This window comes from Castanea sativa, chromosome 11 (genome assembly GCF_040712315.1).
Source record: "Castanea sativa cultivar Marrone di Chiusa Pesio chromosome 11, ASM4071231v1".
Taxonomy (NCBI): domain Eukaryota; kingdom Viridiplantae; phylum Streptophyta; class Magnoliopsida; order Fagales; family Fagaceae; genus Castanea; species Castanea sativa.
In genome coordinates, this window is record NC_134023.1 from 20,681,349 (window position 1) to 20,696,339 (window position 14,991).

Below are 14,991 nucleotides of genomic sequence, written 5' to 3' on the forward strand. Positions count from 1 at the left end.
GGATCTTGTTTGAGTGTTTCAACTAAGACAGGTTGCAAGTTTTCCATGTCATGATCTCTCTTCTTGCAAATTTTTTTCAAGAGTTCATAGTAGTAGTTAGAATTATGTACTTTTTGCGTAATAGTTATGGAGATTGTTGTTTTATACATCTCTCATAATTATGATTGTGGTTTTTTCATTGATGCCAAAGGGGGAGATAGTTAGGGTCATATTTTCTATGTAATTGGCTAATCTTTTGACAAAACGTACTTTACTTGAAATTTGGTAGATCTAAGTTGGGTTTAATGTAGCAAGAAGTTGAAACATATCAAGTGGTATCATTAAAGACATGAAAGTTGATCCAAGAAAGAAATGAAGTAAAGATATTTTATTAAGTCTCAACAAAAGCTGGATAAAGACAGATGCTGCTATCGAAGATTAATGGAGAAGCTCGACACAAGCTTGATATATCGAGATCTACAATTTCAGAATTTTCAGATTTGAAATTCGGCCCATGATGACTTGATTGATTAGGGTTTCTCTTCTTACAACTCTAGTCATAAATACGACTTATTTTAAAAGTCATAATTAACAAACAATAGATACCTAAAACTCATATACTCTGTGTGAAACAACTGCGTTTATGCCGCTGTAGGATTTTGCAACCAAGTGTTTCCTGATCTTCATCGTTTATTAACTGAAGAACTTTGTAGCCAACAATAATCATTCAAATTGCTAGAGTTAGTCACGTACTAAGATCCGTGTAAATGAGTTAGTTATAGATTGGAGATTTATGCAACAAAGGAAAGAAAGCTACTACAAGATCAAGTCCAATTGGGTATTGGAGCAAAGGTTCAATTGTAGGTTGGTATTTTGAAATAGGCTATGGTAGTGGTAAAATTTCTTATACTTGTAACCACTTGATTATTGATTATTGAATTCTTGGGAGTGGTGACCTTAAATTCTCCCGGTGGGATTTTTGCCTTGCGAGAGGTTTTCTCCACTTGTCAATAAATCACCGCATTAATTTATTTTCCACTCTTGTAAGGACTTCATTATTGGTTTCTTGTGAGAAAGAAATTGTTGGGACACCCATTTCACTGTTAGCCTAGACTTTGGCTTAGTTCATAAGCAAGCAAATGAAATTGTAGCAACAAGAAAAACATCTTGCGCTACCAAGCGATTCAAAGGTGGGAGACGCTTGTCTAATATTTCATTTAGCATCACACTCTGAGATGATGATAATGATGTCAAGAGTTGGCTGGATGTCTACCCATTAATATTTCTAATGCCACCACTCCACAGCTATACACCACTTTTTTTTTTTTTCCCCAGTCATGTTCATAGTATAGGCCAATTCTACAAATAATGGAAAAAAAATAGGTATGAAAAAAATGTAAGATGGTTTGTTTATCTTTAATCAAATTTTTTTTTTTTTAAAACTTTTCTTTATGGACATTTGGACAAAACTTGCTAGTGCAGAAAACTTCGATCATAAAAGTAATTGTTTCTAATTAACTAGCATGAGTATTACAAAAATTATAGCTAGGAGTATTACAAAAATTATATATAATTCACTTGGAGCAATATAACCATAAGTCCCAGCAATTAAAGTTTGACTGAAAGAATTCAGATCAAGAAGTCTAGTCGTGCCAAAATCATAAACGAACGCCTCTAACTTAAAGTTTAACAAAATATTGTTGCTACTTATATCTTGATGAACAATTATTGGGATGCATTCATGATGCATGTAAGATAAGGCATGCGCTATGACTTTGATGATGTTTGCTCTCTTGGCCCAATCCAATTCCACGGCCTCAAGATCATTGCTTAGGGCACAAAATAGGCTTCCCCTTTCCATGAACTCATAGACCAAAAACATGCATCTTTTATGCAAACAATAGTCATGTAGCTTCACAATGTTTTGATGTCGGATTTTTATTGCATTTTAACCTCATTCTTGAAACTCTTGTCAAAATTTTGATCCTCAACTTCTAAGCAACGAAGTTTCTTCAAGGCAACTACTTTGTTGCTAATGCTTTGTATACACTACCATAACAACTTCATTGGACCAATCCCTTCAAAATTTGGATCCTCAACTTGTAAGTGATGAACTTTCTTCAAGGCAACTACTTTGCTACTAGGGAACAATGCTGTGTTTGATTTTTCTAGTTCTTCAAATTTTTGTCTATTTAAATCTATTATTGTTGTTTTATTTTTATTTTTATTTGTTTATGGAATTTTTAAAATTTTAAAGCATTTAATTTTATGTTTCATAAATTTTAAAATTTATTTAATTTATATTAAATTTTGAAAATTATGAAAAAGGGATAATCAATATTTTATGCTTTCAAATTTAAAGAAAAAAAAAACTTTTCATTACCAAAAATTAATTTTTAGTAATCAAAATTTTTTTTGTTAATGGTTTTTGGCTATAGTGACATTTTGAAACGGTGCACAATTTAAAAAAAAAAAAATATATATATATATATATATATATATATAAAAAGGGTCTACAGCAGCCTATAGTGGCGTTTTAAAACATTGCTATAGCCTTCTTTTTTTTTTTTTTTTTTAAACATTGGCATAAAGCAGCGTTTTATAAATGCCACTATGTATCTATAGTCACGATATAATAGTGACGTTCATGAACGCCACTATAGAAAACACCACTATAGCCCAAAAGGACCTATAATGGCGTTTTTAAAACTTCTAATGGCATTTCATGAACGCCACTATATACCCAATTTTTTGTAGTAAATCCAATATTGCTAGGTCTATTGTGTACGATATGGCTTGCAAAACAGGGATTTAAGAGCACTAAAGTGCTTTTAGGAAAAAAGAAAAGAAAATGGTGTTTGGTAAAAGTGGGGAAAATGGTATTTAAGCCTCATAAAACTCTTGGAGCTTTTTTAATAACAAGTTTTTTTTTTTTTTTAAAGAAAAACTCTATAATTACAATTCATACTTTAAATTTAGAGTTTTAAAACACTGTTAACTATAATTTGTTAAATATTTAAAACACTAAATGGATTTTAGTTAAAGCTCTGTGTAACAAAAACTCTATAGCTAATACTTTAAAACCAAAGTAATATTAAATTGTCTACTTTTTAGAACAATGCCTAAAAGGTAATCTAATTGAAAGAGAGAGAGAGAGGGGTGGGCAAAGAGAGGGAGAGAAGGCAACTATTGGTTCCTAAGTTTATATGCTCCTTATGTTTTACCACCGCACACCCTTGGTGCGATGGATACTCCACAATTATAAGTGTTTGTGGGGTGTGGGGGAGCAAGGGCCAAGGTTCAAGTCTCCAGGAGTCTCCAGGAGGGAGCTTCACACACATATACACTTAAATTAGGTTAGAGTAGAATTCTATCTTGTATAAATAAAAAAAAAAAATATATATATATATATATATATATATATATATATATATAGAGAGAGAGAGAGAGAGAGAGAGAGAGAGAGAGAGATTCAACCTTATATATTAAGTTAGCCTATTATGTTTCAAATGAGCGTTTCTAATCTTTAAAATATTTAATAAAAAAAAAAAAAAAAAAAGACCGCAATTAGTCCCTCCATCTAGTTCTATTAGTTTTCTTGTCAATGTGTCAAATAGAGTCCTAAAAAAAATTATACAATATTTTTTTAGTGGCATAAAATTGAATGTATTGTGTACTGCACATTGCAAGATATAGGGCATAAACGAACATAAATTGAATCTTTATTAACACACTTTGCATAAATATATATCAAATTACATCTTTGCTGACTCACTATGATGTAAAGAGAATTACTTTTTGAGGTATAAGACTACAAAGAAATGTAATTGTCACAGTATTTAGTTTATAAAAAAAAAAAAGGGGGGGGGGGGGGGGTGTTTCTATCTTAGAGTTGTAATTGTCACAACTCATGCAAATATTATATGGTGTTTTTGTACACATCACATCAGAATTTCTACTGCTGATTATCAGAAGTTACAAGGTGTTTCATATTCTGATTGTTGAAGTAGAGGTAACTTGTTTTGCCAGAGGCTGTAGTTGTAGCCAGAGGAGAAAAACCAACATAGTTCCTATCTGACTTTGATAAGCATATTTTGGCAACAAAATTGAAGAGCTCTTGTTTTTGGATAAAAGGTTGGGCTGCATAGTCTTCAATCGGCATCCACTAAAGAATGGAAAAAATAAATAAATAAATAAAAAATAAAAAGCCATTTGCCATAGTTCAGTGATTATAGAAGGCCTAATAGGAGTCAAAACTTTCTTTAATTTCCATTGCTCAATATTAAGTTATGCCATTCCAAATCAAAATGGGAAAATAGGAGATAAGCCACTTTATTCCTACTAAATCAAAAGCGCAATAAAGTAGACAGACAAGACAAGGTAATGTCTTCCGCCACCAAATGGTCAAGAAAAGGAGGTATTTTCATCTCTTATAGTTTTACATTGGCTCTAAATGTGTTTCAAGTTTAAATTAAAAAGGAAAATTGCCTCAATGATACATGAATGGGAGGAGGATTTCAAGAATGGGGGATGAGAAATAGTTTATGCTAGTCTCAGCCGTAAATAAATAGAGTTAAGAAAATATCTTGAATTAAGAATAAGCACAATTAAAAAGTTCCCTATAGGACTTATCAACTATAACTTGACTACACTATATGCTGGAAAAGAATATATTATTCTGAATGCCTATTTCCACAATGTAACTTGTCCAACATTGTTTTGCCTAACAAAAGTTACAAACTAATGCAATTTTATACTCAAATCTCTAATTTAAGTTGATGCCAAGCAAAAAGTATTGCTATCAAAAAGTACCTGTGCTGCTTCAATCTCTAAATCCTGCTTCTCAATGTCAAAGGTACGTGGTTGTAACATGCAAATAAAAAGCAAATCTGATTTGCCAAAGAATGACTTGTGGCTTTGCCTGTATTGTGTGTGAGAGAGATATTAGAATGAAGCCAAAACTTAAAAAATTAGATTAGGGAAAATGCAATTTTATTAAAAACAATTAATATAATAACATTAACCTTTCGCTAAACATATAATAACATTAACTTTTAGTGTAACAAGTTCCAATAAATTTTTCAGAATGCAATATCAGTAGACTTGCTTTTACAGGGAAGACTATTCACACATCTAAACAATAACATCTTCAAATGCAGGTGAATTAGATAGTAACAGGAAACTTTCTAACCTGAATGCTAAAACTTCAACAAATTCTGTTTCAACCTGAAACAAAATAAAAGCAAAAGTCTTAGATTTACTGTTTCATGTTTGAACCTACACATGTAAATATCATACTCATTTAAGTCCACAAATTGTGTTTTTATCACTTACTCCTGTCTCTTCTTTCACTTCCCTAATTACAGATGTACAAAGGTCCTCGCCCTGCATATGGAAAATTTCAATACAGATTGAAACATTTTCTAAAAGTTTCTAAAGAATATGTATAGAATTGCACTCAAGGTGTACTCACTTCATTAACAACCCCGGTAGGAAGCTTCCACACGCCTGTTCCTTTGAATTTGCCACTATTCTCCTGAACTACAAGCACCTACCATAAGATAATTCGATTTATGTAGTCAGATATATATATAAACCCATTACAGAACAGCCATTCAATTTATGGTACTTAAGTATTGGAATAGGTAAGTCAAAGACACCAGAGCAAGTTGTTTTGCATATATAAAGTATAAACAAAGCAACTTATAAATTATAAGAAGTTCAAACATAAATAATGTGATACACCGAATTCTTTGGATTGGATATAAGTGTGTTTTGGGAACATGTGTTGAGTCCTACATCAGGCATGTACTATGCTGATACGGGCTATAATGATTAGGAATAGTTCTAATTTTAACTTAATTAGCCCTTTTGGAGTATACCATAGATGTGATTAGCCATTTCCTCAAGTCGTGAAAAGTAAATTTTAATCATTTAATTATGTAGTGAATTCTTTTCTAATAACCATTAACATTATTACTTTTGAATTTTCAAATTTTATATATATATATATATATATATATAGATATATGAAAACTGTTGGAAAAGCTAGAGCAAAACTGGAATTCCCAAATCATTGCTTCTTTTCGATGTCATGGTTAGGGAAAAGGGAAAGCCAGAAATTAATTTTAAAAAATTACCTCTCTTTGATTGTTCATGACAAAAGCACCAACACCTACTCGATGTGAAGCATTTTGAGGAATAGTATCAGTGGTTTCAGGAAGCCAACATACAAGCATTAAGTAATCTGGTTCAGCATGGTGATACCTAAATCCTTCCTGTAAAATGAGCAAACAAGATTATTAGAAATTATATACCTATTGTCAATGGTAAATGAAAAGGTAAGAGAGTTTCAATTTGTTTGTACAGAAAGCTCCCACTCTCATAGTAATGGTCATGAAAATTGTGCAAATAAACAGGTTATATTTGTCATTAATCTAATCAGCTTTATTTTAATTTAGAATTTCTTGTAAATTTACTCACAAATATATTTACTTCTACATTCAAAATAAGTTCCTGGGCTAACCCAGTGTATAATCTACATTGGATAAATGTGCTTACCTTAACTGCAGCTTCAACAAGATTTGCATGTTCGATAGGCAATTTGATCCAGACACCTCTCTTGCCCTGCAAATTACATCCCAAGTTTTTAACATAATAGGAGGTAGCAGAAATTTCTACATCAAGTGGATATTGGACGTGAGGAGATAAACTGATAAGATTAAAACATACTATATATACCTGTTGCCTCCATTGTGATATTGAAGCTCTAAGCAATGGTGAAAAGACCCTAGAGTCCATAGGCTGCTCAATGTTCACAACAACTCCTCCATGTAAATCATTAATTGAATTTAGTAGCTCAACTTGTTGAACTCTATTTTCAGGCATGAATTGCTTTTCTACTGACATGGAGCTTGTCAAAATCGACATGTTTTTGATCATGAATGAAAATCTATCACCTGAACAAATAAAAAGAAAAAGAAAGGAAAAAAGAAAGTCATGCATTGAGTTCAGTTCAAGACTTCATCTAACAGTAACAACTTGTCAGAAACACGACTCTAAGAATATTACCAAATCTTGAAAACAAACACCCCCTTTTGACAAATAGGAAAAGTATAAAATTGTGGGTGAAAACAAACACCCCTTATGCCCCACTAGCAAAAATGATTTAGACAGTCTTAGAGTGTTAAATAAATATGATTTGAATTAAATATTACGAAATGTTCCATCCAAGGTAAGTTTAGATTATTAGCTTCTCTTTCTTTTAGTTTTTTAGTGTAAATACAGCTTTTTACAGCTATCCAACCTTAGCAAATGAGTCAGCTCAACTTTTTTGATCGAGAGAATAGGATAAAATTGAATGAAAAGTAAAGAATATTTTTATAAACTCATTTTTTAACCCCTCCAAAAGAGGGAGGAAATGAGATGCATTTTAATTATTATTTTAAAATTCCCACAATAACCCTTTCGTTTTTTTTCCCCTCTTAAATGCATGTTTCCCACTTTCATTAAGAACTAGCTTATACCATACATATGCATAAGTATAATTAAACACAATCACAATTATATATAAAAAAGTTTCTATCTAGTAACGGGCTGTATATATTTATATTATTATATAAAAGATTAAAAAAAATTGAATTAAACCTTTCTATTTCAAGATTTAGATGAATGATTTTGTATGTAAATATAACTAAAACAAAATTAGAGTATTATTAAGAGTACTTTAACATGAAATTATTAGGCAATTATAAGGACACATGGCATCAATATATGACAATTCAAATGACACTTAGCACAAAATTGGAGCTCAATTAAAATCTAATTTGATTCCAAAAAAAAAAATTATATTTTAAATTGAATTTTATCTTAGCATTCACTTTAATATATTACATAATATATGACTCTTTTTATTCAATGACCATAATTTAATGAGTATATATAATTCAAAGACCATATATATATATATATATATATATATATATATATATATATATTTGAAGATAAGTTGTAGGATTTCCCACCAGTAAAGGAATGCGTGTTGTTAAATAAAAACTTTATATGAGACGAAGAGGTAGTTTGTTGCGTCTCTTTCAAATTTATTGTAGTTGACGAATCTCTAGGCTCTCCCTGCCATGGAGCTCTCTCTCTCTCGTGAAACGAGTGTCTCCCTCCCTTGACCTAGGTCTAAGGGTATCATTTTTCTTCTCTTTATTTCTGGTTTTTGACGCTATGGCTGATGACATTGCTGCTGGCTTGGGTAATATGAAGTTGACATCTGATGAAAAGGAGGTGATTCCCATATCTGATGAAGGCAGATTGGAGGCTTTGGAGAGTTGTAGTTTGAGTCTTATAGGGAAGTTCTTAACATGTAAACCGTTTAATAAAAGAGCAGCAAAGAATACGTTGAGAAGGGCACGAGGATTGGAAAATCATTTGTAGATCATTGAGGTAGGCCCGAATCTCTTTCAATTCAAGTTTCACTCGGAGTTTGATATGGCTCGAATTGTACAAGATGGTCCGTGGTCTTTTGATAATCAGTTGTTGTTGCTTTAAAGGTGACAGAAAGGGATGACTATGGGGAACATAAAACTATTGCGTAAGAAAGAGAAGCGAAAATAAAAAGAAGGACCAACGACGATTCTGTACTAAAGAAGAAGGAGCATGCTTCTCTCTGGCTTCAAATTTGGGGTGCACCATTTGATATGGTTTCCCCTCAAGTCGCAAAGGAAGTTGGTAGTCACATTAGTATTGTTGAGGAAGTAGAATGGAAGTAAAGGCAAGATGATCCTAATTTTTTTATGTGAGTCAAAGTTGCACTATCGATTGGGAAGCCCCTGCGGAGAGGAAGTTTTATTGCTAGGTCAGATGGTATTCATACTTGGGTGTCATTTAAGTATGAACGTTTACCTTTGTTTTGTCATTACTGTGGTATGTTAGGGCATGAAGTGAAGCACTATGCATCACACTTTGCTATCATTCAGAATGGAGGCGAGGTTGATTATCAATATGTGAACTTTTTACGTGCCATGGGAAGGCGCCCATGATCTTTCTCACTAAGAAACATAAGTGATAGTGCTGAAGTTGCAAGGGAGCAAGTGTTAGGGGAGTCTAAAAGTAATAGTCCAAGGGGGGTGGCATCACCGGCGGTGGGATTAGAGAACACAAACCTTAGCAGGCCGATTGAGATTTGTTCTGAGATTTTAGGGGATGTGCCTAATTTTCAGGAAGATGATAATGTGGAAAAGGAAAGACAAGATTACGTACAGCATGAAATTCTAGTAGGAAAGCACCAGGTTCGGCCTTGCAAGATAATGATGTGGAGCAGCTAGCTGGATTGGAATTAAATAAGGTGGCAACAGGTGAGTTTGCTGATGAGGTGAGTGGGTCTGCTTGCAACAGATTGAATCAAGAAGAGGGTCAGGCCATGGCTAACAATCTAAAGCCCAAATCCACTTGGACCAGGATTAACTGAATGGATTTTGGGCTTGGAAGGTTGTCTAAGGCTTTCATGTTACCAACCCGTGGGAAAAGAAGCAATGATTCAAAATTGGAGGATGGGCAGCGTGAGGTTCTTGACAGTAGGGAAACTAAACGTGTAAGGGTAGGGAGTAGGGATGATCTTGACAATATTATATCAGCGAGGGTGGAAAGCCACCCTTGCCGGGAGCAATGAGGATCCTAAGTTAGAACTGCCAAGGGCTTGGGAACCCTTGGACAGGCCATTGCCTTCACAAATTAGTGAGGGAACAAGCTCCCACTATGTGTTTTCTTAAGGAGACACATTTAGATACGGAGGGTTTTAATACTCTGTATGGTAATTTACCCTTTCAGAATAAAATTATTGTTAAGCATTTGGATGCTGGTGGAGGGTTGGCTTTTTTATGGAAGGATGATATAAAGCTAGAGGTCGTTAACTATACTGCAAATCATGTTTTAGCTAGGGTAACAGAAGAAGATGGCTTTGTGTGGTTCATGATAGGTTTTTATGGCTGGCCGGAGACATAACAAAAATTCAAGTCTTGGAAGCTATTGGAACATTTGAAGACTTATGTGGAGGGTCCTTGGTTATGTTTTGGAGATTTTAATGCTATTCTCCATTCCTCGGAAAAGCGAAGCACAAGGCAGCCCCATACTGCTCAGATTAATGCATTTAGGAAAGCTTTGGAAAATTGTCAATTGGAGGATCTAGGTTATAAAGGCTACCCATTTACTTGGACTAACAAGAGACTTGGTGATGCAAAAACCAAGTTGAGACTTGATAGAGCTATGGCAACAAAGGGGGTGGATAGATAATTTTCCAATTAGCAATGTGGTGCATCTTCTTCCTCATGCTTCGGACCATATCCCTATTACTATCCAAGTTCAAAAGTTTAGGAAGAAACATAGAAGAGCTGATCGGGGTTTTAAGTTTGAGGAGAGCTGGCTTTTATGGGATGATTGTGAGACACGGATTCAACAAGCTTGGAGCTTGTCAGGCAGTGGGGAGGCGGGTCTAGCAGCTATCCATGGGAAAATAAGGGCTTGTGGGGATGATTTGAAGGCATGGGGAGATACAAGGGCTAAACCCGAGAAGAAAGAGATTAAAATCCTTCAAAACCAACTTGATAAAATTAATAGAGCTAACACTACTGAGGAAAGTAAGGAGGAATATTTGGTTAGTAAAAAATTGGATGATCTTTTGTTAAAGCAGGAGATTTACTGGGCACAACGATCTAGGGTTGCATGGTTGAAACATGGGGATAAAAACATTAAATTTTTCCATTCAAAAGCATCACAAAGGCGAAGAAGGAATCATATTAAGGGTATCATGAATTCACAAGAGCATTGGGTGGAAGAGATGGAGGATGTAGCTAGGGTAGCGGTTGATTATTTTGACAATCTTTTTTGTGTAGCTTCATGCAATCAAATGGAGGAATGCCCAAAGTCAGTCCAGCCATGCAAGATATGCTGTCTGGGGATTTTACTGCTGATGAAATCAAGGAAGCTGTATTTCAGATGGGACCAACAAAGGCACCTGGGCCTGATGGTATGAATGCCTTGTTTTATCAAAAATTCTAGCATATAATGGGTTAAGATGTTGTGAATGCTATGTTATATTTTTTGAATAATGGAGTCATGTTACTTGATTTAAATTATACCAATATTGTGCTCATCCCTAAAGTGAAGAATCCAGAGCCTTTGTATTGTTGTCTATAAGATTATTTCTAAAGTTCTTGCAAATAGGCTAAAACAAGTGCTTCCTGATATTATTTCTCCCACCCAAAGTGCATTTGTGTCAGGTAGACTTATTCCAAATAATGTTATTGTGGCATATGAGGCTTTGCATTCTATGCATGTTAAGAAGAAAGGCAAGACAGGTTCTTTGGCTTTGAAGCTAGATGTCAGCAAAGCTTATGATCGATTAGGATGGCTGTTTTTACAAGGAGTAATGCAGAAGTTGGGTTTTCCAGAAAAGTGGATTGAGAGAGTGATGACTTGTGTCACCACCACATCATTCTCTATTCTACTCAATGGAAAACCTTATGGAAATGTGCTTTCATCTAGGGGAAAAAGGGTCTCCTTGACAGATTCCCCATACTTGTTTATGTTGTGTGCAGAGGGTTTCACATCTTTATTGGCAAAAGCAGAGAATGATGGTAAAATTCATGGAGCTTCTATTTGTAGAGGGGCACCAAAAGTTTCTAACTTATTGTTTGCATATGACTCCCTTTTGTTCTGTAGGGCAACACAAAATGAAGTGGAGGTAATTTCTGAGGTGCTTCAGACCTATGCTAATACTTTGGGAAGATGCATAAACTTGGAGAAGTCTTCGGTCTTTTTTAGCAGTAACACTTCAGCTAGTCAGAAGCAAGATATTCTAAAGGTCTTGGGAGTTCAGGAGGTAAACCAATTTGATTCATATTTGGGGTTGCCTACCTTAGTAGAGAGAACTAAATATCATACGTTTTCATACTTGAAGGATAGGATTTGGAAAAAATTGCAGGGCGGAAAAGGGAAGATGTTGTTTAGGGCTGGTAAGGAGATACTTATTAAAGTAGTTGCTTAGTCTATTCCCACATATACCATGAGTGTATTTCAACTCGCTTTAAAACTATGTGATGAACTAGATGTGATGCGTGCTAAATTTTGGAGGGGGCAAGTGGGGGATGAATGAAAAATTCATTGGAAACTAAAGGTGGGAAAAGCTAACAAGATTAAAGAAGGATGGAGGAATGGGTTTTAGGGATTTAAGGGCATTTAATTTAGCTATGTTAGCTAAACAAGGGTGAAGGTTGCTGCATGATGATAATTTTTTATATCAATGCCTTAAGGCTGGATATTTTCCTAGAACTCATTTATTTGATGCCAAGGAGTCCCCAAATTGTTCTTTTGTGTGGAAGAGTATTGTAGCTGCTTTACCTATTTTGAAATTAGGATGTTGTTGGAGAGTTGGGAATGGCTTTTCCATTCGGGTTTCAAGGGATAAATGGATACCGAATTATCTAACAAATGCGCCTTTGTTTCCAGTTAGGGGTGAGGTTCGAGAGGTGACTGTGGCTGAAATAATTGATCAAGAGTTGAATGCTTGGAGGGCTGAATTTATCATGGACATGTCTGAGCAAGTGGATGCTGAAGCCATTTGTAGAATCTAGCTAAGCCGAAGAGATGTGGAAGACACTATAATCTGGTTGCATCATAAAAAGGGGCTGTTTACTGTCAAGTCCGCATATAAGGTGGAAAGGGAAGTATTGCAAGGAGGAAATATAGCTGAGAGCTCAAGGGGCTGCGTGGGAGACGAGTTTGGGCTGCCCTATGGAAGCTTTGGATTCCAAATAAGATTAAAGTGTTTGGGTGGAGAGCTTGCAATGATACCTTGCCAACAAAACTTAATTTGTCAAAGCGAAAAATAATTGATGATGCGATGTGTCCTATATGTATGAGATTTTCGGAGTCAACTATCCATGCTCTGTGGGAATGTGAGGCGGCCAAGGATGTGTGGTCTGGTAGCTTGAAAATTCTGCAAAAAGGGGTCTCAGGTTTGGCTGATTTGATTCACTTAATGGAATACTTGATGGATCGGGTTAAGTTACAAGACATGGAGGATGTGTTGGTCCAAGCTTGGCTGATTTGGAATCAAAGAAACCGGGTTGTACATGGAGGGAAGTTCCATGATCCGGGATGGTTGATCAATTGAGCAAGAGAGCTAATAAAGAAGTTTCAGACTGCACAACAACATATGGGAACTGAATAAGTGATGCAGCCGGCTCGAGATACCTGGCAGCCTCCTCCACAGTCGGTCTTCAAGCTTAATTTTGATGCAGTGGTGTTCTCAAGCCTCAACAGATCCGGATATGGTGCAATTATATGAAATGAGAAAGGTGAGGTTATGGCAGCCACGGCAGCTAAGGGTCCGGAAGTGTTTTGCAGCGAGGAAGCTAAACTACTTGCATGTAGAAAAGCTATTGAGTTTGCGGTGGATGCGGGCTTCTCTGAATTAGTTATTGAAGGAGATAACAGTTCTGCCATGAAAGCTATTTCAACTCTGAAGATTGATCGGTCAATGCTTGGGAATGTGGTTGGGGATATTCAACACTTGATTAGAAATTTACATTTGGTAAGGATTGATTGTATTAGGAGAGGAGGGAATCGGGTAGCTCATGTATTAGCTCAATTTGCTAGGAATATTATTGAGGATATGTATTGGATGGAAGATGTTCCTCCAATAGCTAGAGAAGCTTTGTACCAAGATGCTAATTTTTCTGATTAATTGAATGATATGCTTCTGTTTCAAAAAAAAAAATTTATTGTAGTTGACCTTACAAAACAACTGAAAAGACCAAATACTCCTAACATGTTTTGTAAAGCTTAATTTTATCAATAGACAGAATAGTATTCTTACCAATCCTAAATAAAACAACCCCTGGGTGCTCATAAAATGACAAAACCATTACAAAAACAGTCGAACTTGATTTTAGTTTATGGACAAAACTGCCTTGCTCCACGAAACAGCTATCCAATTACGAAAATTTATAGGTACTTCTGCAGTACCAAAAAATGATATTTTCTCTTTTCATATTCATGATAGACTTCGTTATAAATTTAATGAGTAAACTCCTATATAAATATGAGATGAAAAAATATCATTTTCTATATTCCGAGAGTAATTACTTATTCAATTAACTCAACAAAACTGCTTATCATTTAGACTTTATATATAGAGTATAGATATGAATAGAAATGGCGTAATATGTTTTTATAAAGATATTTCCATTACTTTCCATCCAACTCCAGACAAAATTACTTTCTATTGCATCCTTTCAAACATAGAAACAATAAAGAGATCAATATTTACTTCTATTAATTATATTCTATACATTATATTCTTTAGTGTTAAAGTTTTCATGTTAAGCCTTGAAGGCCCAAACTATGACCAAACTCTAACTAGGCAAGAGTTCTCATTTTAAGGAGAACTGGTTGTAATTACGAATCATTTCCTCTCATTGTCGTAACTATTTTTTTTTTTTTTTTTTTTTTTAAACCGTAGCTTGAGTAGTATTTTGGATACCACCCAACCCAACCATGAATGCAACAGTATAAAGACACAGTATTATAAGGACAAGGAAGATAATATGACATACCAAGAAAAGGCCTCTTTGGAAGCGGAAGGGATGCTGCCGCAAATGAAGAAGCTTGAAGGGTCTTCTTGTTAGTTGAAAGAAATAAATACAACAAATTGATGGCTGAGACTCTTGACCTCTGCATAAGTAAAAGAATTGTAATCGTACAGCTTTTAACTTCTAACGTTTCAAACCAAATCTGAATCAGAAAGGCATCTACCAGTAGCTGATTATATAACTCAGAACCCAGAGGACAATTTCCCTGCCTGCAGACTTTGAATCGAAAAGACCAGCTGTTTGCACTACAAGTTCCAAGAAGAAAGTCAAGAATATTAATGAACCAAACACTACGTTTAAAGTTGTGATCTTGACACGTCTTCTTCGTTTACCTGACATATCACATGCATCTCAT

General features: G+C 34.7%; 1 protein-coding gene across 1 annotated transcript; it reads right to left on the reverse strand.

The window, feature by feature from the left end:
* Positions 1-3,685: 3,685 nt before the first annotated feature.
* Positions 3,686-14,783, reverse strand: LOC142617313 (nudix hydrolase 7-like). The gene is made up of 9 exons (XM_075790100.1): positions 14,601-14,783; positions 6,721-6,938; positions 6,541-6,606; positions 6,120-6,257; positions 5,453-5,530; positions 5,314-5,364; positions 5,171-5,205; positions 4,792-4,900; positions 3,686-4,144 (listed from the first exon to the last, which is right to left on the reverse strand). The coding sequence occupies exons 1-9, from the start codon at positions 14,722-14,724 to the stop codon at positions 3,935-3,937; spliced, it is 1,029 nt and encodes a 342-aa protein (XP_075646215.1). The 5' UTR covers positions 14,725-14,783; the 3' UTR covers positions 3,686-3,934.
* Between the last annotated feature and the right edge of the window lie 208 nt (positions 14,784-14,991).

What these genes read in the sequence shown, in the direction of transcription:
- LOC142617313 (XM_075790100.1), bottom strand. Translation starts at nt 14,724, where the DNA reads ATGCAGAGGTCAAGAGTCTCAGCCATCAATTTGTTGTATTTATTTCTT. An exon ending in TATCACAATGGAGGCAACAG is followed by an intron (nt 6,607 to 6,720) that starts GTATATATAGTA and finishes TGTAATTTGCAG; the next exon opens with GGCAAGAGAGGTGTCTGGAT. An exon ending in AAGTGAAAGAAGAGACAGGA is followed by an intron (nt 5,206 to 5,313) that starts GTAAGTGATAAA and finishes ATTTTGTTTCAG; the next exon opens with GTTGAAACAGAATTTGTTGA.